This window comes from Vanacampus margaritifer, chromosome 8 (genome assembly GCF_051991255.1).
Source record: "Vanacampus margaritifer isolate UIUO_Vmar chromosome 8, RoL_Vmar_1.0, whole genome shotgun sequence".
NCBI classification, from domain to species: domain Eukaryota; kingdom Metazoa; phylum Chordata; class Actinopteri; order Syngnathiformes; family Syngnathidae; genus Vanacampus; species Vanacampus margaritifer.
The window spans coordinates 8,256,566-8,283,610 of NC_135439.1; the positions used below are offsets into that span (position 1 = coordinate 8,256,566).

General features: G+C 40.0%; 3 protein-coding genes and 1 long non-coding RNA gene across 7 annotated transcripts; 1 reads left to right on the forward strand and 3 right to left on the reverse strand.

Moving 5' to 3' along the window:
* Nucleotides 1-821: 821 nt before the first annotated feature.
* fam83e (family with sequence similarity 83 member E) lies at nucleotides 822-8,395 on the reverse strand. The gene is made up of 9 exons (XM_077572679.1): nucleotides 8,168-8,395; nucleotides 7,513-8,046; nucleotides 7,287-7,433; nucleotides 5,741-5,865; nucleotides 5,248-5,664; nucleotides 3,943-3,999; nucleotides 3,523-3,760; nucleotides 2,850-3,074; nucleotides 822-2,769 (listed from the first exon to the last, which is right to left on the reverse strand). The coding sequence occupies exons 2-9, from the start codon at nucleotides 7,960-7,962 to the stop codon at nucleotides 2,599-2,601; spliced, it is 1,830 nt and encodes a 609-aa protein (XP_077428805.1). The 5' UTR covers nucleotides 7,963-8,046; nucleotides 8,168-8,395; the 3' UTR covers nucleotides 822-2,598.
* LOC144056171 (uncharacterized) lies at nucleotides 7,218-10,778 on the forward strand. The gene is made up of 3 exons (XR_013295012.1): nucleotides 7,218-8,073; nucleotides 8,227-8,625; nucleotides 10,499-10,778. It is a non-coding gene; the product is annotated as an uncharacterized LOC144056171 (long non-coding RNA).
* emp3a (epithelial membrane protein 3a (MAM blood group)) lies at nucleotides 10,289-15,322 on the reverse strand. Of its 3 annotated transcripts, none has more exons than XM_077572688.1 (5): nucleotides 15,191-15,322; nucleotides 13,548-13,636; nucleotides 11,624-11,726; nucleotides 11,402-11,542; nucleotides 10,289-10,656 (listed from the first exon to the last, which is right to left on the reverse strand). In XM_077572688.1, the coding sequence occupies exons 2-5, from the start codon at nucleotides 13,623-13,625 to the stop codon at nucleotides 10,481-10,483; spliced, it is 498 nt and encodes a 165-aa protein (XP_077428814.1). In that variant the 5' UTR covers nucleotides 13,626-13,636; nucleotides 15,191-15,322; the 3' UTR covers nucleotides 10,289-10,480. The 3 variants fall into 3 exon arrangements, with proteins under 3 accessions (XP_077428814.1, XP_077428813.1, XP_077428812.1); XM_077572687.1 differs by lacking the exon at nucleotides 15,191-15,322 and adding an exon at nucleotides 14,141-14,284; XM_077572686.1 differs by lacking the exon at nucleotides 15,191-15,322 and adding an exon at nucleotides 14,206-14,260.
* Nucleotides 15,323-15,841: 519 nt separating this feature from the next.
* Nucleotides 15,842-25,313, reverse strand: znf362a (zinc finger protein 362a). Of its 2 annotated transcripts, none has more exons than XM_077572682.1 (9): nucleotides 24,993-25,313; nucleotides 20,436-20,502; nucleotides 19,988-20,153; nucleotides 19,795-19,914; nucleotides 19,239-19,542; nucleotides 18,237-18,461; nucleotides 18,037-18,115; nucleotides 16,899-17,057; nucleotides 15,842-16,637 (listed from the first exon to the last, which is right to left on the reverse strand). In XM_077572682.1, the coding sequence occupies exons 2-9, from the start codon at nucleotides 20,499-20,501 to the stop codon at nucleotides 16,482-16,484; spliced, it is 1,275 nt and encodes a 424-aa protein (XP_077428808.1). In that variant the 5' UTR covers nucleotide 20,502; nucleotides 24,993-25,313; the 3' UTR covers nucleotides 15,842-16,481. The 2 variants fall into 2 exon arrangements, with proteins under 2 accessions (XP_077428808.1, XP_077428807.1); XM_077572681.1 differs by having other exon boundaries at nucleotides 19,988-20,159; nucleotides 24,993-25,312.
* Between the last annotated feature and the right edge of the window lie 1,732 nt (nucleotides 25,314-27,045).

The window sequence follows — 27,045 nt, forward strand, 5'->3', positions numbered from 1 at the left end:
ATCCTCATTAGGGTGTTTCACCAAATTAGAAAACACATATAACAAATCTTTTGTCTCTAGAAAGAAAAAAGGTGATCAACACTAATCTTAAATGGCACAACCTTTTGTCAGACAGGATTGTCAACTGACTGCAGTTCACTCCCGGTCATTTGTGGGAAGCATCAAGTATTTGTTCGACATACTTTCAGTGTAGCAAGCATAGTGAGTGGTTAACGTCAACTTCACAGTACTGAGGTTCTAGGTTCAAATCTTGTCTCCATCTTTCTTGTGTGGAGTTTGCATGTTTTTCCAGTCATTCCATCCATCCTTTTTTCTATAGCACTGAGCTGGAGCCTGTAACTGTCAACTTTTTTGGGCAAGTGAACACCCTGGACTCCTCAAACAGCCATTTAGCATGTAACACATATAGACAGGCAATAATTCACACTCACATACTGACATACACACCCATGAACAATTTACATTCTTCAATGAAACTCATATTCACGTTTTTGGAATGTGGAAGGGAAGCCGGCATACTCAGAGAAAAATATGGAACTCTACAAAGTAGGGTGAAAGCTGAGGAGGGTTCAACCTCTTGACTGTAAGTCAGACATGCTAACCAGCACCGTGCTATACATCCATTGACCAATTTTCTATGGGGTAGATCACGGTGTTCCGGCTTCCGGGTTTTGCTGGCCGCGTTCCAACACTCTCGGCTATCTAAAATGCTTCGGACACTGAGACAGACACTACACACTCGCAGCCTCGCACCCGTCGACGGGAACGCGCCACCCGTGAATACCCGGAAGTCCTGCCTCCTCCGTGACATATAGTCCATAGTAAGTCGAGTATATTTTTATTTAGTTAGCACTTCACACTGAGAGGACTCACAAACCTCACATAGTCACATATATGAAAATAATCACAATTCACAACATTTGACATTTTACAGGTTTTTTTTGTTTTTTGTTTTTTTTGTTTGTTTTTTCTTGGGAGAGCTCAGTATTGATCATTTGACATGTCATCATCATTGTTCTCCCTTTTTTTTTTTTTTTTTTAATTGTATGTGGATGTGTGTTTGTGCGTGTGTGCGTGCGTGCGTGTAAAAAAAAAATCCCATACCGTTCACCTAAACCGAACACTTCAAAATCCAGCCAGAGTCGTGGGGCCGCCAGGAGACCCGAAGAGGGACCAAAGAAAAGAAAGAAAAGCGAAGCCCAGCACCGACCAGACACCACCCACCGGGCCACTAACCAGAGTCCTTCACCAACCCCAGAGACTTCTAAATTCCAACAAATCAGGGAGACCTCAAGGGCCCAAAGGAGAAACTGAGGAAAGGTAGAACAGGACAGACGAAGCAGAGTGAGATCCACAGACACCAGCCTCCACCGATTCAATGACCTGAGGGAGAAACAGATTGTGTCTGAGTTTCGATAGATGCTGGTGTGGTGGATCTGGCATGCATGAAAATCTCCACCAAAGAGGGGAGCCGTCGACCCCTGCCAGGACAGAGCAAGCGCAACACCTCAGGGCCCCCCAGGCCGCGGCAGCGCCAAAGGACGAGGTCCCGCAGGGGCCACCGGCCGGAGAGCAAACCCAGGAGCAGGAGCGCCCCCCAGACCCCGGGGACACACCGCACCCAGGCATCGGCGCCGAAGAGGGGCCGGGCAGCGGAGCGGAGAGGGCATCCGCGCCCACCCCACCCCCCACCACGCGGAGGGACGGAACACCAGGGGCAGAAGGGGAGATGGGGGCACCGGAGGACGGGCGGCACCCCCGAACCCCAGGCCCAGCGGGGAGAGGCCCCGGTCGTCACCCCAACGATCTAAGTGAAAAACTAACCCTGTTACTGAGTTCGCCAGCTCGCCGACTGGCGAACTCTACCCCTAAACCGTGAGTGTGACCCCACCCAGTGTATATACATAAGTGTGTGTGTGTGGTGCATTAAAATTGGGGGCAGGTGAACCGGAGCAGAGGGAAATGATATCCCCATGCTCCGATCCACCCGCCTCCCAGGCATGTCAATGAGCGTATGTGGTGCATTAAAAGAAATTAATGGGGGGGTGCACACGGAAAGGGGACCGCAGCACTGCTCCATACTGCGGCCTGCCCCAACCGATGCCCCCCACTTAATAAAAGAAAAAACTAAATAATGATCCTCGTAAGAGTCACAGGTGAACTGGAGCCTATCCCAGCTGACTTTGGGTGGAAGAAGCGGGGAACACCCTGAACTGGCTGCCAACCAATCGCAGCGCACATGTAGATGAACAACCATTCAGGTTAACATTTACACCTGTGGACTATTTAGAGTATTTAATGACCCTATACATGCATGTTTTTTGAATGTGGGAGGAGTCCAGACTAGCAGAGGAAAACTGATGCAGGTACAAGGAGAACATGAAAACTCCAACATGAAGGCCGAAGCTGATATCCAAACCCAAACCCCACAACCGTGAGGAAGACATTCTAACTACTAGTCCACAAAAATAAACTCGATACACTTTTGGATTTGAGTCAGCCTTTTTTTCTTGTTTGGATTTTTAATACTACAGAGGTAACAGAGGTTTTCTAGTTTCTTTCAAGACAGATCAAGCTTCGTTTATGTTAAGCGGCAGCTCATTCCTCTTCCCCTTTTCGTTCCTTTAGAGGCTTCCAACTCAAATCCAGGGCGAAGCTGCGAGGTCTGGGTTTAGCGGCCAGTGGAATTCTTTTCAGGGCTGACTTGATCACATCGTTCCTCCTTTTCATCAGGATTAATCCCGGCGTCATTTGGTCCGAGTCATAACTCTGCATATTAAAAACAAGACTTTTAATAATATGAGGTCACATGATAAGTAATTCAATAAAATGTAGCAGCAAGTGCTTACGTTGGAACTGAGTCTTGGTACAGAGAGTCTTCTCTCATCTAGAGTTGGGTCCGTGCTGGCTGCATCCATGCGCAGGTCCATCATGGACTGGGTCGTCTCGGTCATGTTGGTCCTGGGGCCTCTCCTGAACAGTTCCGTCTTGTTCTTTTCAGGTGGGTACCTCTTCATGAGGTCGTTCAGTGAGTTGAAGCTCTCCGACTGCGGCAACCTTAAGATTAAAGGTTTCTACAAGCAGAAGCATTCAAATAAATCTAAAATAAATAAATAAATTAATTAATTAAAAATAATAATTAATAATAAATTTGAAACTAGAAACTAGCTTGTGGTTGTCAAAAACACAGGCTGGTTCATTCCTCCTTTTTAAATGACGAATCCTCAAAATTAATGATCATGATCAAATTTGATGATATGCCCAACTGACTGATTGCTTAGTTAAAAGGCTTTTCCTTTCTCTAGTAGTAACTCTAAAATTTGTCCAAATTTTTTTCTTCAAACCAGAGTTTTTAGCCCCCACACACACACACACACACCAAAAACTCATTAAAAAAATAAAAATAAAAAAACTTCACCAATAAATTGTGCACCTTATTGCTGATCAATAAAAATCAATCAGTGACCCATTTTGGGCACTGACCCACAAGTTGGAAAACTGCTTTTATATATATCGGCTTACTCTTGAGGCGGCTACGTTTTCTATGCTGGAAGTGATGTCGTCCAAGCCGCTCTCATCTCTCGCACTGGAATCCGGCCTTGCAGGCCGCTTTTCCCTCGTCGAGGAAAATAAAAACTCATTTTGCAAGTCGCTGTCTTTGTTGTCGCGCCACGCTGACCACGCTCTGTCTTCCGCGTTGTTTCTCTTCTCTTTGGAGAACTGCCGGGATGCAGCTTGTTCTGTCTGGCGGTCTGTCCAGCTGGAAATGAAAGGAATTGTTAATTTCAGTTAAGTTAGTATGTTTCCCCCTATTTTCCCATATTCCTGGAGTTACGGGGTAAAATTTTCTTTTCTTTTGATGTTACAATATTGGGAGAAAGCACATTTTAATATAAAAAAATATATATTCAAATACAGGTATATCCTTTGATAAAAGCTCACTTGGACATTTTTGCGTTGTCTGGCATATTGTTTGTCATTGGAGAGCTCTCCCATACCCTGTTAAATAGAGGGGGGAAAGTATCAGTCAAGACTTGTGGCACAGATTCCTACATCAGAATAATCAATCATACTGAGTAAACAAACAAAAAACTAGTTAGACTTTAGATATTCATTACTGTGCACAAGTCTAAAGCTACCTTAAAATTAAAGGGATACTTGACTCATCGAGCCATTTTCAGCTGTAAAAAGTTAGAGTTTGATAACTTCATTATTTTTCATGTACAATTAAAACCTTTAAAAACACTTTTCTACTTGCTGTCGACTAAAGATGACATCACCCGTGCTGAGGAAGTAGCTAACGACCAATCATGGTTCACCTGTTTTCTGGGTTTGGTCAGCAAACTGAACCCATGATAGGTCGTTAGTTACTTCCTCAGCATAGGTGATGTCATCTTCAATCGACAGCAAGTGGAAAAATTAGTTTTTAAAAGTATTAATTGTACATAAAAAATAATGACGTTATTAAATTCATTCTGGACAAAATATTATTTTTACTACTGAAAATGGCTCAATGAGTCATGCACTCCAAAAACAGTTGGGTCAAAAGTAACCCAATTATCGATTAAAAAATGGACCGATCCACTTCATGGGTCAATTTGACCCAACTTTCTGGATTGTCTTATACCAAAGGACCCAATTTTCTGACCCAGGTACTGTAAAGGATCTGACCAATATTTATTTACAAGTTGTTTTACACTAAAAGACCCATTTTTTGACTCAGAGTTGGGTCAAATTGTTTCAAGTAGAGGATGTGTCCATTTTTGACCCATAGTTGGGTTATTTTTGACCCAACTGTTTTCAGAGTGTGTATGGCTAGAATGCTATTCATAAGAGTGTAGACCTCTGCAAAGGCTCTAATGTTATCAAAAGTAGCGGGCTACTTCCTGTTTCGTGAAGGATGACAAATAGAATCGATTGATTGTGCACAATGATGATTCTATGGTGGTGTGTAGACTATTCCATCGATAGAGAAGTCAAACAGTTGAATGGGCTCTTTCTTGGTTCATGACGTATGCATATTGGGTTGAGGTTAGGGTTAGAGATGAAGTTAGGGTTTGTGTAAATATTAGAGATTGGTTTGCAATTATTAGACATTTCGAGGAAATCACAAAGTACCTGGTGCCTGTGGGCAAGTTTTTCGGGTAAAGTTTAGGATTAAAAAAAAAAATCCTGCTGATTTAACATTTGTGTAAATGACTACAGTAAAAAAAAAAAAAATAATACAACAACAAAGAGTGCTAGTACCTTCTTGTTGTCATCGGCTTATATCCATTCGGAGTAAAAGTATCCAAAACGGCTGTGATTTTATCAAACTGCATATCAGTTTCCTTTGCCACAATTCCCTCTTCTTCCAAAAGACTTTCCGGGAAGCTTCCTCTGGGCATGACGCCCATGGCCTCCCAGTCAAGATGGACGTCCGTCGGTGGAGAAGGAGGGTTGGGGAACTCTTGTTTCATGTCTAAGTGTCTTGGAGGGCGAGGATCTTTGAAGTCTTTTTGTTGCTTAGTCATGTCCAAGTGGGGGACGGCGTACTCCCACAGATTTGGAACCGGGGCGGAGTCGGCAAACAGGGTCCGGAACTCTTTGTCGAAGCGGTCCACGGCCGAGCCGGTTACGACGGTGATGAGTTGCCGGTGCAAGTGAGCATCACTCCATGTGAGGCTGTCAAGTATGAAGACAACCTGTTATCAAATCAGCTGCTGTTATAACAAGAGATCTTTTTGCTATGAAAGTTTACCTGTAGCTACCATGAATTGTTGTCTCCAAATCCACCAAGATGAATTTGTCTTTCAACTCCCCGACCATCATCTTTCCCTTCCCCGAACAGAAGCTTTTGCCTCCGAGAACACGAACTCGAATGTTCTGCGATTAAAAGTGAAACAGGACTATTAGGAACAATGACAGGTGGCTGTAATGTAGTTGCACACGCGGTGGACTTTTCTGCAGCCAATGTAGGATCAACTTTAGTGACTAGAGGTGGCGATGTTAGGAGTTGTCTGTATCTATATGTGCCCTGCGACTGACTAGTGACCAATCCGGGGTGTGGGCTGCCGTGAACATACTGTAGGACCTTACATTCACAGAAATATTTAATTTTAATTTTAATTTTAATATTTTATTTTTTACATGACAAATTCCCATGTACTTTTTTATTATGTTATTATAGTTTTGGAATTTTTCATTTTAGTTAGTTTTTATTTCGTTTTGAGTTTTTTTTTTTTTTTTAGTTAGTTTTAATTAGTTTTCAGGGTGGTTCTGTTAGTTTTTATTAGTTTTAGTTGATTCTTAAATGCTTAATTTTAGTTTTTTTTTGTTTTTTGTGTGTGTGTAAAACTTGTGCGCCATATTTAAAAAAAAAAACACCATGGGAGCAACGTCATCTGAAGGTGCTTTTCTATTGGCTGCTGCTAGATGACGTCACTTTCGTGTGAAACGCTTTCAAATGTCCTTATTCCGGTTAATATAAAAAAAATCATCCCCAAAGGCTCATACATGAAATTGATTAGCAAAGACTAAAACGAAGGACATTTTTGCTATAATTATAGCTAGTTTTAGTTAGTTATGTAAACATAAAATGTAGTTTCAGTTAGTATTCTTTCTTTTCAAGCATTTTCGTGTTTATTTTATTCCGTTAACGAAATGTTTTTTTGAATTTTAGTTTTTTTCCATTCGTTTTAGTTAACTAAAATAACCTTGCTGGGGTCCTAGTGTAAGACTCTGATCAGTCTAAGCATTGAGTGCTTGGTAGGCACCATGGGAACAGGACAGGGCACAGTGAACTTCAGGACTAGTTGCTAAAATTAGATAATTAGCTAATTTGTCATCTGAGCACTTTGTGTCACAATTAACAATTACATCACAAAATCAGTTTAATTAAAAATCAAGGGGTGAAAATTTGTTGCAAAAACTCCCTGCCAACTTTGATAACAATCAAATCTCCAAATGTCACATTATTACATTTCTATACATTCAATCCAACATAACGTTGGTATCTTTCCAATCATGATGTTTTTTTAAAGAGCTTTTTCTGGCTCCTGTGCAACAATAACAAGAAGACTGTACTGAATGCTGTGCAACCAGTCCAACTGCAATACGTTGCTGCCGTTACCGTGATTACTGAAGCATGCGTGTGTCATAACTCGAGTACGCAATGCAGTTTGTCGAGTTTTAATTAAATCTTTTTGGGGGTTTGGACCGCCTCCAGCAAGTATAGGCTCATCTGTTTGAGCGTTTTCACTACTTTCCATTTTATGTGCGTCTGTAAATTTTCCGGTCCGACTCACGGGATGTCCCAGCCTGTGGAGTGTGTACTTCTCCTCAACAGTTCTTTGGTTGAGGATGATGTAAACCGGGACACCCCTGGAGGCTGCGTCATGTAAATCCCCAATTATCGTGCTGTCTGTCAGCCGGTCAGTCACAATGGCAAGTACCTGCGGCACAAAGCAAAACATAGCCTTAGGAGCAGCTCTGAACTCTAAGAATCGGACTCGGAATCGAAAGTATGCATACTTGGCTGGCCTTTTGGAGATGCCGTCGGATGACCTCTCTGATGGGAGGTTCTCCCTCGGCGGGGGGATTCGTGTAGACCGCAACGTTCTCCATGCGCCCACGAGGTGCCCCGGGCCAGCCCAGGTCCAAAGCAGGAGCGGGCGCATCCGAGTGGGACGGGAAGTAGGAAGACGTGAGGTCGGCCGCATGCGGATCCACTTTCTCCTCTTTTTCCAGGGGTGTAAAATGAAAGTCCTGAACCCAGCTGGTGATCTCGCCCACCTCATCGGGAGACAGGAAGGAGCCGAAGAGCTTGGCGCCGACCGACTTGTAGAAGGCTTTGGGACCTTCGCACAGGAGTTTCTCCATCGACTGGCGCTCCAGCTCCGAGTAGAGAAATTCCGGGGAAGACGGCGTCACCGGGAGAAATACCGCATTCTCATCCAGACTGGCCTCCTGAGAGCCCGGCATGGCTGCAGGCTTTGTGATGAAATGTTACGTCTCTCAACTACTGATCCCGTCTCGTGTCAGCCATCCGTCCAATGGGGCGCTGATCTGGAAGACCAAATGGTTGACAGTCCCGTGAGTTGTGTCTTCCAAAGCTCATATTGACCTTAAAGAGAAATCCATTTATGCCGTCGGTGCATTTTTCCGTCGACGATTTTGTCAATCTCACCTCCAGTTGCTTGCGTGTTTCTCGCTTGACTCGTTCCCACCCCCTGCCTGTCATTTCAGTCAGCCTCCCACTCCTTCTGGGGCGACGTTGTAATCGGATTCCACGAATTCTGGGCCGCTGACAGATTTCTTCGCCGTTCGCGTTTTGGCTACACCGTCTCCTCCCTACACATTTTCATGGTCTGTGTGATGTTTGCGCATTGGCCCGAGAGAAAATATTGTCTTTCTTATTTCTTGAGGCCATTTCCGTGTTTTTTTGGACTGGTTCAGCCTGACTGGCAGCTTTGTCAATACAGACAAACTACACACTTCTGTTTTTGGGAGCCTTTTTTTTTTATATACTCCCTAGGCAATTCCCGTCCTTTCCATTCATGAATTCCTGCTGTTATGCGAGAAAAATGTTGCCAGAATGCATTTCGCAACATGCTGAAAGGTGACCAACAACAAGCCGACACACCTGTAAGTAATATATACAAACAGCGAGCTCTCCGTCTACACACCTGACGTCAGCAAGTCCAGCTAAGTCTTACTTTACAACTGTGATTAACTTTGCGTGTCAACACATTGACATCGCTCACAAATCTGGTGTTTTGCAAGGAAGCATGAGCAGATTAGAAATAGAAATAATTTTTGAAGGCTTTTTTAGGCTTACAATAACGTTTTTAGTAAGGATTAATTTTAGTGAGTGTATTCTCATGAAATTATCCAATTTTTGTCATAGTGTTATTTTGACTCCAAAATTACACACCTTGCCCACAAGCTGTTTTACAAAACGGTATTAGTGGCACACTGGAAAGGAAAAAGGAATCTTTTGATTAATTAATGTATTTTGAGCCATAAGTAAAAAAAAAAATTAACTTAGTCGTGAAACCATGCGCTACAGGATTTCCCACTCCCTCACAAAAATCACATTCTTAAATATAGAAAAAAAACTTTTAATCATACCACTTTTGTTTCCTTAAAAACTAATTTGAAGCTTTGAATATATAAGTTACTTTCATATACTGATAAAATGTCTTTACCCATCTCGAAATGGGAGACAGACTTGTCTATAGGACCGGAACCTGACTTTTGGATTCAAGTTTGTGAAAACGCATTTAAAATGACAAAACACACAAATTTACAACTAATCCAATATAAAATTATTCACAGAACATACATTACTCAATATATGATGAAGAAAATGGGACTCTCAGACTCCGACATTTGTCTCCAATGCTTACAAAACACTACAGACACTTATGTTCATGCTTTATGGTTATGTACTCCGGTTATGTATTTCTGGACTAAAGTCTTAGAAAAACTTTCCGCTATTTTGGACTGTAGGATACCTTTATCTCCAAACTTGTGTTTGCTAGGTGACCTAACAACAACTGACTTACCACATAAACAATTTCAATCTACACTTGTAGCCCTTACTATCGCTAAAAAAACAATTCTTGTTAACTGGAAAAATAAACAAACTCTGAATATCGACCAATGGTCTAACCTCCTCATAAATCACATTTTAATGGAAAAAATATCTGCCTCAAATAAAAACCAAATATCAAAATTTATAGAAACATGGTCTACGTATATAGAATTTTTTAACCTAATTCTGGTTACTTAATTCTGTCTGTTAGCGAGAGCCACTACATCGTGATAACTTACATTGATGTTTCTGCATTTGGCAATTTATTATTATATTATATTATTAGTATGGGATTTTTTTTAATGGGCTTTAGGTGAACTGATGAATACACACACACTCGCACGCACACACACACGCACATACACACCCACATACAAAAAAAAAATATATATATATATATATATATATATATATATGTGTGTATATGTATATATATGTATATATATTTAAAAAAATAATAATAAAAATAAAAAATAAACATTTATTATTTTTTTTTAATTTATTTATTTTTTTTAAAAAAGGAGAGCAATGATGATGTCAAATCGAATGAACAATACTGAGCTCTCCTGGAAAAAAAATAAATAAAAAATTTGAGGTAAACAATTTTTTTTTAAATATATGCTTTTACCATTTTGTTTCTTTCCAGCGTCCATAATACTCCTTGATATTGTTACATTGGGAAAACAAACACAACACTTGTTGTTTGAAACCTTTAAGGTGCCAAAGATTATTTTTTTTAATTCAAAAAATCCACACTGCAGTAAATTACTCACAGAAACAGCATATTCCCTTCATGTGTACACTGCTCGAACTTTTTTGTTGATGTTCTTACAGCAAGACATTTTACAGAACATAACAACTTTCAGTCTTTTTGATTCCCACAAACGTGGAAGTAGTGTGTTTTCATTCCTTCTTTCTCAGGTGTCCGTAGAGGACGCCACTGATCAGCAGGAGGGGGACGCACAGCCACGCCAGGATGAAGCAATACCCGAAGTGACCTTTGCCCAGATCTCTGGAGTCATGAAGGATCTCCTTCCTGTGAAAGGTGAAGATGAGGCATGCTGCAAAGTCGGTGAAACCTGCAAGAGTTACAAAAAAAATTGTTGTGAAGAAAAAAATCCATTTAGTCTACTTCTATAACTGTCTAGGTAAAATAGTAATGGAAAGTAACATTCAAAATAATAAAGAAAACTAAATACTGTCAGAATAATTTTTTTAAAAAGCAAATAAAAAATTAAAAATCAAATTACATTAAATGGACACTAGCAAATAAATAAAATGTATATTATACATTAACACAATTTTTGTTTAAAAGGAAAAAAATAAATATACTTGGGAAAATTATTTCCACCACACAATCTTTTCGTCGCAGAATAAAGTAAAAATAAAATAAAAATAATTAAAATGTATGACATTAATTTAAATTCAGAAATTAAATTAAAAAAATGTATTTCCAGAAAAATAAAATAAAATCATATTAAATTTAATAATTTTAGCAAAAAAAACAAAAACCGAAGACTGTTATTGAAATTATTTCCAACACATTTTAAATTCTTCTTCCCAGATAGGTAAAATAAATTAAATTATGAACTTACAAACTGTAAAATGCTGATTTACTCTTCCTACTTTAAACTTTTTAATTAAATAATACAGTAATAAAACATTCAATTATTAAAATACAAAAAATACAAAATATTACATTTAATGTAGTCACACTTAGTAGTAAAAATCAAGCATTAAATTAAAAATACAGACATGATTTACATTTTTAAAACGTGTCTATTCACATTCAGTCAATAATAATAATAATAACAATAACAATACCTGCAAAGGCCTGACAGAGTCCCGTCAAGTAAAAGAGTCCTCCTTTGGATAAAGTGAAGAGCTGAGTCGCAAACACCAGCAAGGAGATGGACGAGAAAACCACAGACAGCACCATGAGGGCCTGCACCGACTGCAGCCAGTCTGGAATGAGTGAAGACCGGACAATTTTTAAACCTGAAGCTTTTAGGACATTATTATGCAGAAATGCAAGTGTTTATTTACCACTCTCATTTGTGGCGGCGCACAGCCACGTATCTGTGGCATTGTCGTGGAAACAGTTGTACCACAGGTCGCTGATTTCCGAATTGTCCCAGACCCACCAGGACTGAAAAATACATACACACGTTTGTCTATCTCAGTGAGGACATCCCATTGACATAATGCATTTTCTAGCCCCTTACCCTAACCTCAACCATCACAACTGATTGCCTAGCCCCTAACCCCAACCAAATAACTTGAACCTCAAAAGTCGGTCCCCACTAAGATGGTTAAACCGAGACTATGGGCCCCATAATGTAGCAAAAACACACACGCACACACCAAGTAAGTCGTCTATTTATAGAGCACATTCTAATACAGCTCACAGTGAGCAAAGACAAGGACTTCGCTTGTGTTGCCGTTTAACTGAAGGAAGTTAATCGCCTTTCAGATGTTAATTTCTTCCAGACTAAAAGAGGCAGCATGCAGTGTCTGAAGCCAAGTATTACGTACAGTTGGGAGTCATCTGCCTAGAAATAAAAAGAAATTAAAAAAAAGAAATATATACAGTAAAACATTTTTGGATTATGTTCCCTAGGAGGGGAGCAGAAAAGCACCGGATGTAGAATGGAATGTAGCAAATGTTTTTTTCGGCAGGGTTTGTTCGAGGTCGCAAACCGTCGCAAAAAAACAAGAAAGAGAACATTTTTAATTTCATCTGGTCTAATATAGACTGAATGGAGTTGCTGGTTTCAAGTGGGACATGCATTTAGGAATCCTCTACATAGAGATGAAATGATTTTTAAAAATTGGTGGGGGGGGGGGTTGAATCGGTGGAGGCTGGTGTCTGTGGATCTCACTCCGCTTCGTCTGTCCTTCCTTCCTTTCCTCAGTCTCTCCTTTGGTCTCTTGAGGTCTCCCTGATTTGTTGAAATTTAGATGTCTCTGGGGTTAGTGGCCTGGTGGGTGGTGTCTGGTCGGTGCTGGATTGCACTTTCCTTTCTTTTCTTTGGTCCTTTCTCGGGTTTCCTGACGGCCTCACGACTCTGGCTGGAAGTGCTCGGTTTAGGGAAACGGTATGGGATTTTATTTTATTTTTTTTATAGGTTTTAGGTGAACTAATGAATGCACGCACGCACATACACATATTCGCCCATATAGAAAAAAATATATATATACAAAAAAAAAAAAAGGAGAGCAATGATGATGACATGTCAAATCGGTAAAATTACTGAATGAACAATACTGAGCTCTCCAGAAAGAAAGAAGAAAAAAAATAGGGGGGAGGGGGGTCATTTAGTTGAAAAGCACCGGACCTATAATGGAACCCTGTGGGACACCCAAAGACACAGGGTTGCACTTAACTTTTCCTGTGCATTTATTAGTTGGAGCCTGGTGAAGTTTCACTTTATTTCAGTTATATAATACTTTCTTACACTTTAATGTTAAAATTCCACTTAAAACTTTGCCTGTACAGGAACCTGGTGAGTATTTTCACTTTATTCTAGCTTGACCCATTCATCCATTTTCTACATTGTTTATCCTTATTGGGGTCAAGGCTGTGCTGGAGCCTATCGCAGCTAATTTAGAGCTGGGTTACATATTAACAAACAATCACACTCACATTTGTACCTTTCCACAACTTTAGAGTCTTCACTGCAGCCATCAAGCAAGTTTTGGGAATGCAGAAGAAACCAGTAACATGATTAAATAAAATGTTACTAAATGTTTCAGAGAGGTGACACTGCTTTGACTTTACAGCAGGTTTCCCAAATCCTGTTCCTCGAGGACCGGAGTCCTGCAGGTTTAGATGTTTTTGTCCTCCAACGTACCAAGTTCATATAATCGGCTCTATTTTTTTTTTTTTTTAAAAAAAAAAAGTATTTTCTATGGACTACTGTGTCTATGGCTGTAGAGCGCCATCTGCTGGACATAAAGTGCCACTTACCTTCTCCAGGGTTGCCACGAGCAGCATGGACAGAGTGACAAGATGCAGCACGGTCAAGGATATGAGCAGCAACACCATGGCTGAGGTTGCTATAATAAAATCAAGTTAAAAAAAAAAAAATCTTATTATTGGGCGGTGTCTTGAGGAAGTGTGGCAAGAGGGCTCGGTTATGAATCACAACTCAGCCTCGGCTTCCTCATAAAATATCTCCTAGATGAGGGGAAGACTCCCAAAATGAGCCTCGATCTCGTGACTCCTTTCCCTGAACATCTTTTATCTATTAGAGCAATCACGAACACGCTCCGCCCTACTGTCTCATCTTGCACTTTTGTCTCCATGACATCACAACCCACACTCATAACTTTTTTTTTTTCACTTGTGAATGTAAGATTGTGACAGCAACAACAACAACAATTTAAAAATAAATAAATTAATAAATAACTTAATGCATGATGCAAAGATAAGCAAATGTAAGCTTACTGACAGGGCGGACATTTTTGGCTAATGTTAGCATTTTATGAGCACATGGTGGACCTTCACTTAGTATGATTTGGTTAGCTGACTGTGTACTGTTTAACCATTATAATTCCTACCTGAAATGCTTTTACGGGATATCAATCGATATTTTACTATGACAGGGCGGACATTTTAAGTTCGCCTCCTTTGAAGAGAGACAACATGCTGGTCTTAATGTCACAGAATGTAGAGGGCTTCTTAAAGGGGAAGCTGCCCCATAATAACAGGGTGGACAGCAATTTCAGGGACACATGCAAAATATTCAATTTGATTTTGAAAATAGAATTTATGTGATCAAAATGACTTGTTTTATTTATTTATTTATTTTAAACTTTGGGTGGGGGGCATTAAAATCATAACTTAGTTTACAGACCCCGGGGATTGTGCTCATACGTTTATACAAACAGTCAGGGCTGGACTGGCAAAAAAATAAATAAAAAAATGGTCCTGGCATTTTGACTTAGGACCACCGGCCTGGCCCAGCATGTAGTTTTGCCACTGATTACTGTTTATTGATGATGTTTTGTTTTGCCATCTATATTCGAACTGGATTAACAGACTAGTAGATGTAAATGTTAATTATGAAAAATAATAATGAAAAAGCACTGCATCGGCCCCCAAAAGAGGCTGGCCCACCAGGCATCTGCCCATTAAGCCAGATGGCCAGTCCAGCCCTGCATACAGTAGACATCAGGTATGTAAACCTAGCCGCACAACTGTATATAATTATTATTTTTTTCACCAATGATAACACACTGTGGTTGCAGAGCTGTGTGCACGTGCCAACATCATGCACATCCACTAAAAAAAAAAAAATGGATAAAATGACAGAAACACATTTCAAGAGAATGCTCAGCCACATACATTTAGACTTTAGTTTCATTATTATGCTTCATTTTCATGATGACTAAAATTCGTAGCGGTAAGCCCTTTACTTTATTGTTTATATTTTAATGAATGGACCGGGACAGTCCGGACAAAGTTTCGTCCTCTCTGATCTCATTACATTCTACTACACAGTGCATTGAGTTCATGTTAGAGGTCCTGATAGTGCAAACACATCGTCGTTCTGTACATACGAGCAAATTTATTTCCTGAATGGATAGAAATGCATGACGTATTCTTACCAGTTTGCCTGGATGTTTTGTCGTTTTGTCCCAAGAGGTGATGTTATCCTCCTTCTGCGCCCTTTTCGAGGAGAGTCGGAATGTGTAGCGGCATAGGAGGAGTACTCTACACCCATTTCCTCTAACTTTCACCCCCTCCTCCCCTCCTCCTTGTGGCCCTCCCCCTCATAACTGTGGTCTGGAGCAAAATCAAATTCCCCTGGATCGGTCCAATTGGACCTCCTCCCCCCCGCCCCCTCCCCCCCTTTTAAAGGAGTATTAATGCAGTTTGTACTGAGGAGGAATGAAGTCTTCCATGACAGCCTGGCATGAGTCCACAGGGAGATGAATGAAGGCAGGAAGTTCAAAGTGCTCGGAGGCGGCAGCCCACTTCGGGATGGCCAACGCGCAGGAAGTGTCAGCCCACCCAAGACACAACACACACGCGCACATGGACGCACGCGCTTACTAATGAGTGAGGGAAAGGTGACATCATGATGCTCAAATGTGTGTGAAAGTACTATTTGTATTACAGATTCATCTCAAATCAAATACTAATTTACTTATTTGAACCATTTTACTTTTTTGAGTAAAACTACTAACCCTCTGGCAGCTGACAAACAAAAGAATGTTGTTGTGATAGTGGGGGAAAAAAAACATCACTTTCTGAAGTTCTGATTATTGTTTTATTCTTTAAAAAGAGGTTGACAGTCAATCCTATGTTGTTTTTGTGTTAGGACACACGAGGCTACCACAATAATAAACAGATTGTTAAACCGAAATCAGGATCGTCTTTTTAAAAAGGCAGATTTTGTGAAACGTAAGTCTTAGAATCGGATCGTATTAAATTGTGCGGGTGTACCTAATATGTCGGGCTTTGAATTTATCCATTTTTTTTCTCCTTATCAAAACGTAAGTGATCTCAAGAGGGAATGTGGCCAAAAAGAATAAATATCGACGATACAAAAACTCGGCACATAATATTTACATAAACGTAAGATACATACTATACTGAATATAGAATATAGCTTAACGAGCATTAAAAAAGTTAGGGAGCGTATAAAAAAAGAACAATCTGTGACATCACAATAAATGTTATAGGTCTGTTCTTTCCAGGCCTCAAAGTGCTCATTAGCCATAATATATATATATACAGTATATATATATGTATATATATACTGTATATTTAATACAGAGGAAAGTAGTAATCTACCTCCTCATAGGATATTAGTACACTCTGGCACTTTGTTTTTTGTTTTTTTTTTTGGTCGTACCCGAGTCCATTAGTTGTATGATCGTCGTCTACTATATACTAAATGGAGAGAGAGAGGTGATGTCGGGACAAAATGGCGGCAGCGCTCAGGTCCGAGGCATCCGTCCGGGGGTGGTGGTGGGGGCCGTCATTCCTCCGAGGTCCTCCGTGCTGCGCGGCCGCGTGCTTGCACATGTGCTTCATGAGGTAGGTCTCCTGCAACACAGGGCGTGCGGATGATGTGGTATGCTTTGGATGGTGAGCGTGTGGTAAAGACGTCAACGTGGATTTCTGGGGCTTGCGGTGCACGGCAGTTGGCACCCGCAGCAATGTTATATTGATATAGAGGAAAAGATGCGGTATGCGTTGGATCGTGAGCTACTGCTTTACAGGTAAAACCGTATTTTAAGAAAATTTAAATAAATGAAAAAAAATAACACAATTGAAGCATTAAGATGGCTGTGGCCATTGACTCACCGACGTGTACGCTCTGTCGCACGTGTTGCAGCAGTAGGCCCGAGCCGTCTTGATGGCGTGGGCAGAAAGGTGCATCTGCAGCGATGCCGCGTCCGAGTACGCCCGGAAGCAGTTGGAACACTTGAAGGCCTTGTCTTTGTTGTGGTGCCTCTGGTGAGACTGCAAACAATACGTCACAAAAGTCATAAATATAAATTTGACCTAAATGGTCAAATATAGCAAAACATACCAAATAACATTGTTTCATAATAAAATATTAGTGATATATATACACATTATACATACAGCATCTTTGTTTTTTTTATATAATATTCTAGTTTTGTAGTAGTAAACAATGATAACTACACTATTTTATTTTTTTAATTACAATATAAAATAAAAATAATCTCAGTTTCTATAAGATAAATGAAGTAAATAATTAAGAAAATATTTTCCATACTAAAATAAAATATTCACAGAAGTAAACCATTTTAGTTATTAATGGAAAAACAAAATCAATCTAATAAATATGATGATGAAAGAATAGTATTTTAGTTTCATGATACTGGAATAAAAGTATCATTAAATTATACTATTTTCATTTTTAAAACCCAAAAATATTTTGAAAACATAAAGGTAAATGAAATACTAAAAACGTGTTGCTTTTAATAACAAAATAAAGTAACAATTTCTATTTTATTACAAAATAAGTTCAAATGAATAACAACATTTCAATTAGTTAGTGGTAACAATAAATATAAATAATAATAAAATCAATGTGTCCTAAGATACCATTTATATTTTTTTATATTAAAATAATCATAAAAGCATCACTGTATTTTATTTTTTGATGAAAATACAATATTTTTCCAGAATATATATATACATAAAATAAAACTTACTATGGTAATAACAAAATAAAAATAATAAAAAACACCATTTCAGTTTTTAGTACTAAAATAAAATAATGAAAATATAAAAAAATTGTCTTAATGAAAAAAAAATTTTTTTGTCAAATTAATATATAATTTAATGAAACAATAATGATTTCTTATTTATTTATCTTTTTTGTATTTAATGTAGTTTTGTCTGGATGAAATGGAATATAAAATAATAATCATAAAATACACTATTTAAATAAAAAATTAGGTCATTTTACCTGCAGATTAGACAGCTGAGTGAAGGCCTTCTCACATCCGGGTTGGAAGCATTTATACGGACGATCCCCCGTGTGGATTCTGAGTGGAAATTTATTTTATTTTTAATTATTTTCTTTACATGCCATCTCAAGTCGTTGAATTGCTATTTCATACACAAAAATCTATCTTCGCCATGGAGAAATATGTAGGACCATCCAACCTGGTGTGCTGCTGCAGGTGCGAGAGCTGTCGAAAGCACTTCTCGCAGTAGGCGCAGCGGTACGGCTTGAGGCCCAGGTGGATGCGCAGGTGCTGCGCCAGGTACGGGGCGTTGGTGAACGTCTTGGTGCAGTGAGGGCATTTGTACGCCTTGGCCTCCGTGTGCGTCTTCGAGTGGATCTGCATGTCCGACTTGGAGAAGAAGGTCAGCGGGCACACTTTACACCTATGGGCGGGATACAATTGCGTGATGTGGCATGCTTTGGATACAGAAAAGGCACACAGGCGATATCATGTGTGCTGTATACCTTGGATCATGATAGATAGATATATAGCGAGATTAGATAGCTAGCTAGTTTAGATTATATAGCGAGCTAGTTAGCTAGTTTAGATTATATAGCGAGCTAGCTAAAATTCTAATATATTATATTATATAGCGAGCTAGCTAAAATTAGATTAGACTAGATAGCGAGCTAGCTAAAATTAGATTAGATCAGATAGCGAGCTAGCTAAAATTAGATCAGATAGCTAGCTAGCTAGCTAGCATTAGATCAGATAGCTAGCTAGCTAAATAGCTAGGATTAAATCAGATTAGATAGATAGCTAGCTAGCTAGCTAGTATTAGATCAGATTAGATAGCTATCTAGCTAGGATTAGATTAGATAGCTATCTAGCTATCTATGATTAGATTAGATAAAATAGCTAGCTAGGATTAGTTTAGATAGCTAGCTAGCTGGGATTAGATTAGATAGCTAGCTAGCTAGGATTAGATTAGATGGATAGGATTAGATAGCTAGCTAATGAGCTAGCTCGGATTAGATTAGCTAGTTATCTAGCGAGCTAGCTCGGATTAGATTAGCTAGCTAGCTAGCTCGGATTAGATTAGCTAGCTAGCTAGCGAGCTAGCTCGGATTAGATTAGCTAGCTAGCTAGCGAGCTAGCTCGGATTAGATTAGCTAGCTAGCTAGCGAGCGATAGATAGGTAGATAGCTAGATAGCGTACCTGTACGTTTTCGCTTTGGCAGTGATGCTGATGGCGGACTGGTCGTTGCTGGACGCCAGGATGGGGTATGGCACCACCAAGAGCGAGGAGCCATTCTCCGCCTTGATTTTCCGACGTCCTTCCTTGGGAGGCTTGGACACCCCGAGCAGGCCCATGAGACCTCCGTTGGTTCTTCCGGGCTCCATCCCGTGGGGGTTGGTGAAGCTGGAGAGCAGGTGGGGCGTGGAGGCTCCTGAGGGCGGCGTGGCGGGGGAAGTGACCTCACAGTTGTTGAGGTTTCCTGTTCTGGACGCCAGCGAAACGCCTGAAAGACGAGGGGACATGATGACAACGGTGCATTCGAGGAGACTGGGAAATCGGATGTATCGTAACACATACAATGCATCTTAATTTTTTTTTTTTAATGTCTTTTTCAACTCGTGCATTGCCTGTTCAATTAACGGAATACTTTAGGGCTGGGTTTGAGGTTGAGGAAATTAGAATTGATACCCAGCCCTACAATACTTGTTTTCTTTTTCTTTTAAACAATAATTGAACGCATCAAAATCTTTTTCACCTGAGAGATGGTTTGCCCGAGCGGGGTGCTCGATGAGCTGACGCCAGTCCTCCCACAATCCCCGGGCTTTGATGGCCGCTTTTTCGTCCAAGTTCAAGTTGACGTCGCCGAGAATGCGACCTTGAAAACACGTTATCGTCATCAATCGGGCCGCGTACGCTGAAAAGGTTCGTACGTAATCATGACAAAATACCCGTGAGCGAGCTGGAAGTGGGCCGGGCGGGGCTGGAGTGCAGAACCATGTCCGGCTGCTGGGCTTTCGACGTCACGTGCTGGCCGCCGTCCGGCGACAGCAAGGGCTGCTGGGAAGGGAGCGTGACAGGGGACGGATGAGACGCTCGGATCTTCTCCGCCATCAGCTGCTCCTTCATTCCATCAATGGAGAAGACTTAGTCGGATATTTCACAAAAAAGTCCCTTTTCTTTTTTGGAGTTTGTCATGGTTGCCGTGCCTAAAAATAGTCCCACTTGAATGCTTTCTTTCTTTGTACGACTCCCTACTGAATTCCGTGATCACGTTGCCAGGTAACACTACATGAATAATCAGAGATTTTGATGTACTGATGTATGCAAAAGCACCTCATCACTCCTTTTTCCTCTGGAAATGTTTTTAAAGGCGAGCAGACTTGAAAAAACACTCACCTGAGTGACAGCCATGGCAGGTGGCGGGGGCCAAAAATAGGGACTGTTAAAGCGAGGTTCCGCCATTCTGGAATACAAACAGAAAGGAAAAAACTCAAAAGTTCAACATTTGTCATAAGGGACTGCTTTGGGAATTTACACTGTTATTTTTTCTCCCTAACTAACTATCCATTCATTTTAATTTCTATGCTAATAAAGTTTTGTACTTTATTGTATGAGTGATGTCACCCATTTAGTGCATTATCCATCAGCAATTATATTTAGCATCACCACCTACAATTTCGACACTTCCTCTTTGGTGTGCAAGTGCAAAATAAGCGATCGATCTTCAGTTAGCTCCTTGCACAAACAAAGTGAAGAAGACGTTTGTAAGAAGCGTCCATGCCTGTTGTTAGATATGCGGTCACGTGTGGGGCGCACTTGTTTTGGGGGGGGGGGGGGGGGGGGGGGCGCACTGTCAAAGCGTTATCAGCGTAAACACACATGATCAACAACTGACTGGGAACGCAGCAGTCAAAAAGGTTAGTGAACCAAATAATAACATAACCATTGTTTTTTGTGATTATAATGCATTTTTTCTAGTATTTCAAATAAGCGATATTCTGTAAAGAATAAAGCACATCAACAACAAGGTAATTGCAATAATGCAATTTGCACGTCCACGTAGAAGGATTAAGATCATGGGATTGTACTATTTTTCATTGTGGTGCAAAAGGAAAGCGGCAGAAGCCATGCCTGAAAAGGCATTAAAAGTCGGACATTTTGATTTGAAGCAGCCATTTTAAGTTCATTTTTGGGGGTGTTGTCATCCCCAGCTCCAGATTGTCAACCTTTGAAGTTAAGGAAAATTTACCCCATTATAAAATGAATGGTACAGTCCTGTATGTCTCTCTCAGTGAACCAATTATCCTGCTGAATATTATAGAAACAAAAAATAAATAGACCATAGAGGATTTTATTTCCTGTTTCTGGCTATTAGTTTGGTAGATCACAGGGACAGTACCACTTTCCATTCTGGGTTTAGGTGTGTGTGTGTGTGTGTGTGTGTGTGGGGGGGGGGGGGTCTTCTTCCATTATCTTGCAAATCATCCAAACAATGCATTTTAACCTGGGCCAAAAGGCATGGTGGTAAAATATAACCTGCAAAAAAAAAATACTCATAATAACTGTCAAACAGGTCCTAGGTGAGGGACCAAACCAAACAAAGATTTTTTTTTGTTGTTGCTCCGAGTCCCCTGAATCAAAAAGACTATACCATTTTTTTTTTTATATTAAGGGACAACAATATATTTTATAGGGTGACTGGTTGAACAGCTACATTTGACTAAAATGAAAGCATCCTTCAGCATTCTGACTTTGACATAATTCATATTGGTTACTTGTGATTTTTGCCCCTCTATTTTTAAACCCATTACACCAAAACCAAATCTCAAAATAGTGGTGACAAAACATTTAGTACATTTTACTGTACATTCCGCGCTTCTGTAAATACCAAGCAGAGATGGTAAATCCAGGTCCAGAAAGTTTAAAAAAAAACTGCCACAGTTTGGCTTTAGCCTCAGCTAGCTAGCTTCCTAGCTAGCTCCAATGGTGCTCGTTTACCTGCTAGCCTAGCTAGCTCCAATTGTGCTTGTTTACCTGCTAGGGAGCTAGCTATCTAGCTAGTTAGTATCAGAGGCTAAAGCCAAACTGTGGCAGGGTTTTTTACTTTCTGGACTGGATTTGCCACCTTTTATACCAAGACTTCTGACTTGAGATTACAATAGTGTACTTAAAAAGCATTTCAGTGTCATATATAAACACAGCGTCAGTGGAGCGTTTTTCAAGTGTCGCGGCAAGTTAGACGAGCCTGCAGGAGGTGAAAGCAATCTACCGCGCCCGCCATCATTAGACAAATATTTAAGGGGGGGGTGTACAGGACCAATGTTTTTTTTTTTTTTTTTTTGTTGCTGTTGGCTGGCGTACGCGGCCCAGTATTATGCCTCGGCTAAAGCAAACACACGCAGGAATGGTGCAAGAGTGCCAAAGTATGCAATGAGAAATGTCTCCAAAAGACTAAAAACCAACCCAGAGGGAGGGGGGCTGGGGGATTTTTTTTTTTTTGTGTGTGTGGATCTGGACCACATAAAGACAACCTCAGCCTACCATGGAATCAAATAGTCTTATTACCTCCAAGCGCAATTTAGGGGTGAGAGTTACTAGAGGGTCCTCGGGTTACAGGCTAAATTTAAGCTAAATAAAAATGGTATCTAAAGTAAATAGTAAATAAAAAACACTTCTTAAGTATTAACATGCAAATGTGTTAAACATCAAGTACAAGTGCGCTGTGATTCTTTGATGTACCACCAGAGGGAGCCCTCGTACCACCCTATGAGAAATACTGTGATACTCAAATCAAGATAACGAATGGCACAGTCTCATTGGCCTAAATGTCATTCACTGTATCCATGAACCAGGAAGTAGCCTGCTAACTAGCAAACCTTTTCACAATTTTATTTTATTTGAATCAGAATCTATTTATCTGTATTCAATGCATGTAGTAGTTCATTGAAGTAGTTAATTTCATACTTTAAGACAATTTAGGGTATTAACTACCCTAACAAGGTGGCAGAAAGGCGCGGGCCGATTACTAGTTCAACAGCGAACAGAGAGGGGAGGGGGGAGCGAAGGAGCAAGACGAAAGAGACACTGCAAACAAAGATGCCATTTCGTTCAATTGATTAATGTGCACATTCTTAAAAACAAAACAAAAAAAATGGTGCTAGCGGGTCCTAATTAGTGCCAAGGACAACATGAGTAGCATGAGTGCCGCCACATTGTTGTATTCGATTGCTGCCGTTGGTGAAGAGGATGCACGGTGCTCCACTCATATCTGATCTTAGCGGTTTACTTTCTTTGAACTGCATGCACCGGCTCCTTATTTAGTGGCACTGTGAATAATCGAATGGCACTTTTGAACAATGTTCTCTGAGTGAAGCAATGCGCTTGGACACCAAAAATATAATTAATTAATTAATTAATTAAATCAAATAAATATATATTTTTTTAAATCAATATTTTTGGGACTGGGCTGACTTATAAGGAAGAAAAATAGCAAGAAAAAACGCAAAATAGCAAAGTAAACCTGCAAGTTGGAATTTGTATTTTTCAAAACGTTGACGCCAATGTTTTTCCCCTTTTAAATATCAGTTATCGGCCTACTTGACTAATGACAGATATATCAGATTTGAAATCTACACGGGTGGGTGGACTGCGGGGGCGTGGGGGGGTTGTCAGTCCTGCTACTTGCGTCTCCTCTAACCTCATGATCCACAAGTGAGTGACGGCGAACTAATGTTACATGCGGTATATTTGGTCGCGACACGACCAGTTTACTTGGGTGGCCCGCCAGTATTAACATGGCGTGGGAAACACTGTGTGTGTGTGTGTGCGCGCGTATATATATATATATATATATATATATATATATATATATATATATATATATATATATATATATATATATATATATATATATATATATAAGGCTATATTAGATATTTTGAATTTATAAAAGCGCTTTACAAAATAAATGAAGACAAAGTACTATTTATCTTCCATTCTTTTTTTTGCTGATCCGAAAAACGATCCAATCCATGACTCAAATCCGTGATCCAATCCGAACCGTGACTTTTGTGTTCCGTTGCACCACATATATATATATATATATATATATATAAGATACGGTATAAAATATAAATATGCAATACAAAAATAAGAAAAAATCCAACTAAAATAAAATAAATACATTTTATTTTGCTTGTTTTTGGGTTCCTGTTGTATAATCCATCAACATCATCATCATCATCATCATCACCATCATTATAAATTCAGTCATGTATTTATTATTGCTTTTGCGAAACGACTTTGGGAGCATATCAGCTGATATGAATATGAATATGAATAATAATCATGATGGAAATGTGGAGCTCCATGACGCAAGGTTCCATTGTGATGCTGGCTAGTTGCAGCCTGGCGTCTCCTTCTCGTCTGCTTTTGGCCCAAAATGAGACAAAAGGGAAACAAAAATGGCAGCCCCTTCCTCGCATTTATTTTTATAAGCGGCGGACGCCATCCACGATTGCGAGTGGGCACAAGCGAGCATTTGTCCTTGCGAACGTCGGGCGGCTGTTTTTTTTTTCTCCCTCTTTCGCCTTGTTGACTCGCATTTTGCAGCTTTAAATATCCCGGCTGCTTGAAGGGGGGGAGAAAAAAAAACAGCCCTGATGACACTTCCTCCGACAAACACGACGTCTTTCGTGGAGGATGTGCGAGATCAACATTCACAGTGCGCATAAAGAGTGGATGCAATGTCATGTCATGTAATGTAATGGGAAATAAATACACGTTTATCACAGGGGCACCGCAGAGTGGCTCGGTTTTTTTTTGGGGAGGGGGTGATGGCAACTTAGTTTTTGCACGACTTGCGTAACGACGACGCGAATCCAGCGAGTTGAAAGCTCGGCGACGTCGACGACAGATTTGTCGGGAAAAGCCACATACTGTAACTGTACATACCTGCTGGAGTGAGCACGCAGCCGTTACGATGATTCTTTAGGGAACGTTCGCCACTAGCTTCTTTTCGTGTCGATTTGCACTCAGGCGGACTTCAAACCTTCCGGGTCGCCTGTTGTTCACTTCTGGGTCCTGCAGGAGGCGAACCCCCGGCAGCAATAAGATTTGTTTTCCTCCTCTTTTTTTTCCCCTTTTAACCCATTCTATTCCACATTTTGGGGGGGATTTTTGGGCAGAGCGGACGATGAGAGGGAACGTGAACGCGCTCCCTCCATGTTGGTTGAAATTGGTGCACGTCACGTGAACGCGCGCGCGGGCCTGGCTGATGTGCAAACATCAGCGCCAGGTGGTGCTCATCACACGTGACCGAACGAGCAGGCCACGCGAGGAGCGTCACCACTATTATTCACGTTATAAATCATTTTTATTAATATTATTGCAGGGTTTTTTTTTAAGATTAATCTAATCATTGATATTATTAATATAACTACTGTTAATACTTTTTACATTATTAACATCCTATGTGTAGCCCAGCCCCAATCGAAATCTGTGTAGCCCCAATTAAGCCTTCCGCATTTTATTTGAAATTCCAAAATATATTTAGAAATAATTTTAAAATAATTTTGTCCGCGACACTATTATTGCTGTTATTATAAACATTAAAGTGCTATTGTAATTGTGCTGATATTTTAGTGTTTATTAATATTATTGTTATTATATTTTTTATTATTATTTTGATATTGTGTCTGCGTGCATGTGTGGTGGTTTTCTCAATCACGTTTAAAAATAAAATAATATATTTGCCGATAACATATGTAATGTGATAAATGTAGTAGGCATTAAGTATGGTGAACTAATGATAAGCATGTAAGCCTCTCAGTTTAGAGTTTTCGGGCTTCCTCTTTTATGCCCCACCCTTTTTTCCCGCTAAGTGGAAACAAGGAGTCCTCCTTTTGAGTTGAGGTGTTTAAAAAAAAAAAAGAGGTGTTCATTTATCCATTTTCCTTAAAATGACTTGCCTATTTAGTTTGAATAGATTTTTATATTTAATACAGAGCCATGAATATACTGAGATTAGCGTGTGTATACAATCATCTTTCCTCATCCTCAATGTGAGCAACATGTGTGTCTGCATTTTGTAATCCAAAACAATAGCGGGGCAGTTGTCGTCACGCCCCATGAATTCTGCCTAGCAACAACCAAAGGTAGCACTGCTCTGCTTTTGCTTTTTCAAAGACGGCGGCGTGAGTTGGCAACCGTCTTGCTCGGCCCTTTTTTTTGTCTCTTTTTTTGTCATGTGGTGTTTGTTGTCCTTGGTATCGACCCACCGTGGATAGTTTTCATCCTTTTTTGGCCGTAATGAAATAAAAGGAGTAAGTGAAATCGGTGCTTGATGGTTGCGCTTTTTCAGCAGCATGCTTGTTGTACCAGCAGTAATTTTGATCAAGCATGACACAGATTTATTGTACAATTAATATATTTTATCATCACGTTTCACCTGCGTAGACTTCCCTTCCTGCTTGGATGTGTCCAGCCTAGAAACTCGCACAGCTGTTTTATACTGCCCCCGGTGGCCAAGGAAAGCATAACAAAAATGGTTGAATTGTTTTTAATTGTATTTAATGATGTCATTACTGTTTGTTTTTATGAAGTCCAATATTATCTCTTTGACTGCCAGAAAAAAAAAAAGTTTGTTTCTACCTTATTCCGTTCTTCAGTAATCAACAATAGAAAATGGTTAGTTTCACCGAAATGCTCTGTTTTGAAACAAAAAAACGGAGAAAACAATCTTTTTGTGAAACGATGTTATTTCATGCACTCTAGTGAATTGTACACTTCTTTTTGTCCATGAATGATGCCACAAACACCTAAATAGTGCTTTACTTCTGTAAAACGCTTTCACCAACAATGAAAAAGTGTTTTTAGTTTGCAAAATACGTTTATTTCCATTCACCAGTGTAACAATTTGACAAAACAATTTCGCAAACTATTTACAAATGTGTGCAACTGTGGTACTATTTACAATTATGTGGATGTTTCAAATACAGTTTTTCTT

Coding starts and splice junctions, on each gene's coding strand:
- znf362a (XM_077572681.1), bottom strand. CDS start 20,501: ATGGCGGAACCTCGCTTTAACAGTCCCTATTTTTGGCCCCCGCCACCT. Junction 18,462..19,238: donor GCCAAAGCGAAAACGTACAG/GTACGCTATCTA, acceptor TCCCGCCCATAG/GTGTAAAGTGTGCCCGCTGA. Junction 18,116..18,236: donor CACCTGCAGCAGCACACCAG/GTTGGATGGTCC, acceptor ATTTCCACTCAG/AATCCACACGGGGGATCGTC.
- emp3a (XM_077572686.1), bottom strand. CDS start 14,227: ATGTTGTCTCTCTTCAAAGGAG. Junction 13,637..14,205: donor GTTGTCTCTCTTCAAAGGAG/GCGAACTTAAAA, acceptor ATTTTATTATAG/CAACCTCAGCCATGGTGTTG. Junction 11,727..13,547: donor TCGTGGCAACCCTGGAGAAG/GTAAGTGGCACT, acceptor TGTATTTTTCAG/TCCTGGTGGGTCTGGGACAA.
- fam83e (XM_077572679.1), bottom strand. CDS start 7,962: ATGCCGGGCTCTCAGGAGGCCAGTCTGGATGAGAATGCGGTATTTCTC. Junction 3,761..3,942: donor GACAACGCAAAAATGTCCAA/GTGAGCTTTTAT, acceptor TTTCATTTCCAG/CTGGACAGACCGCCAGACAG. Junction 3,075..3,522: donor AAAACGTAGCCGCCTCAAGA/GTAAGCCGATAT, acceptor TTCTGCTTGTAG/AAACCTTTAATCTTAAGGTT.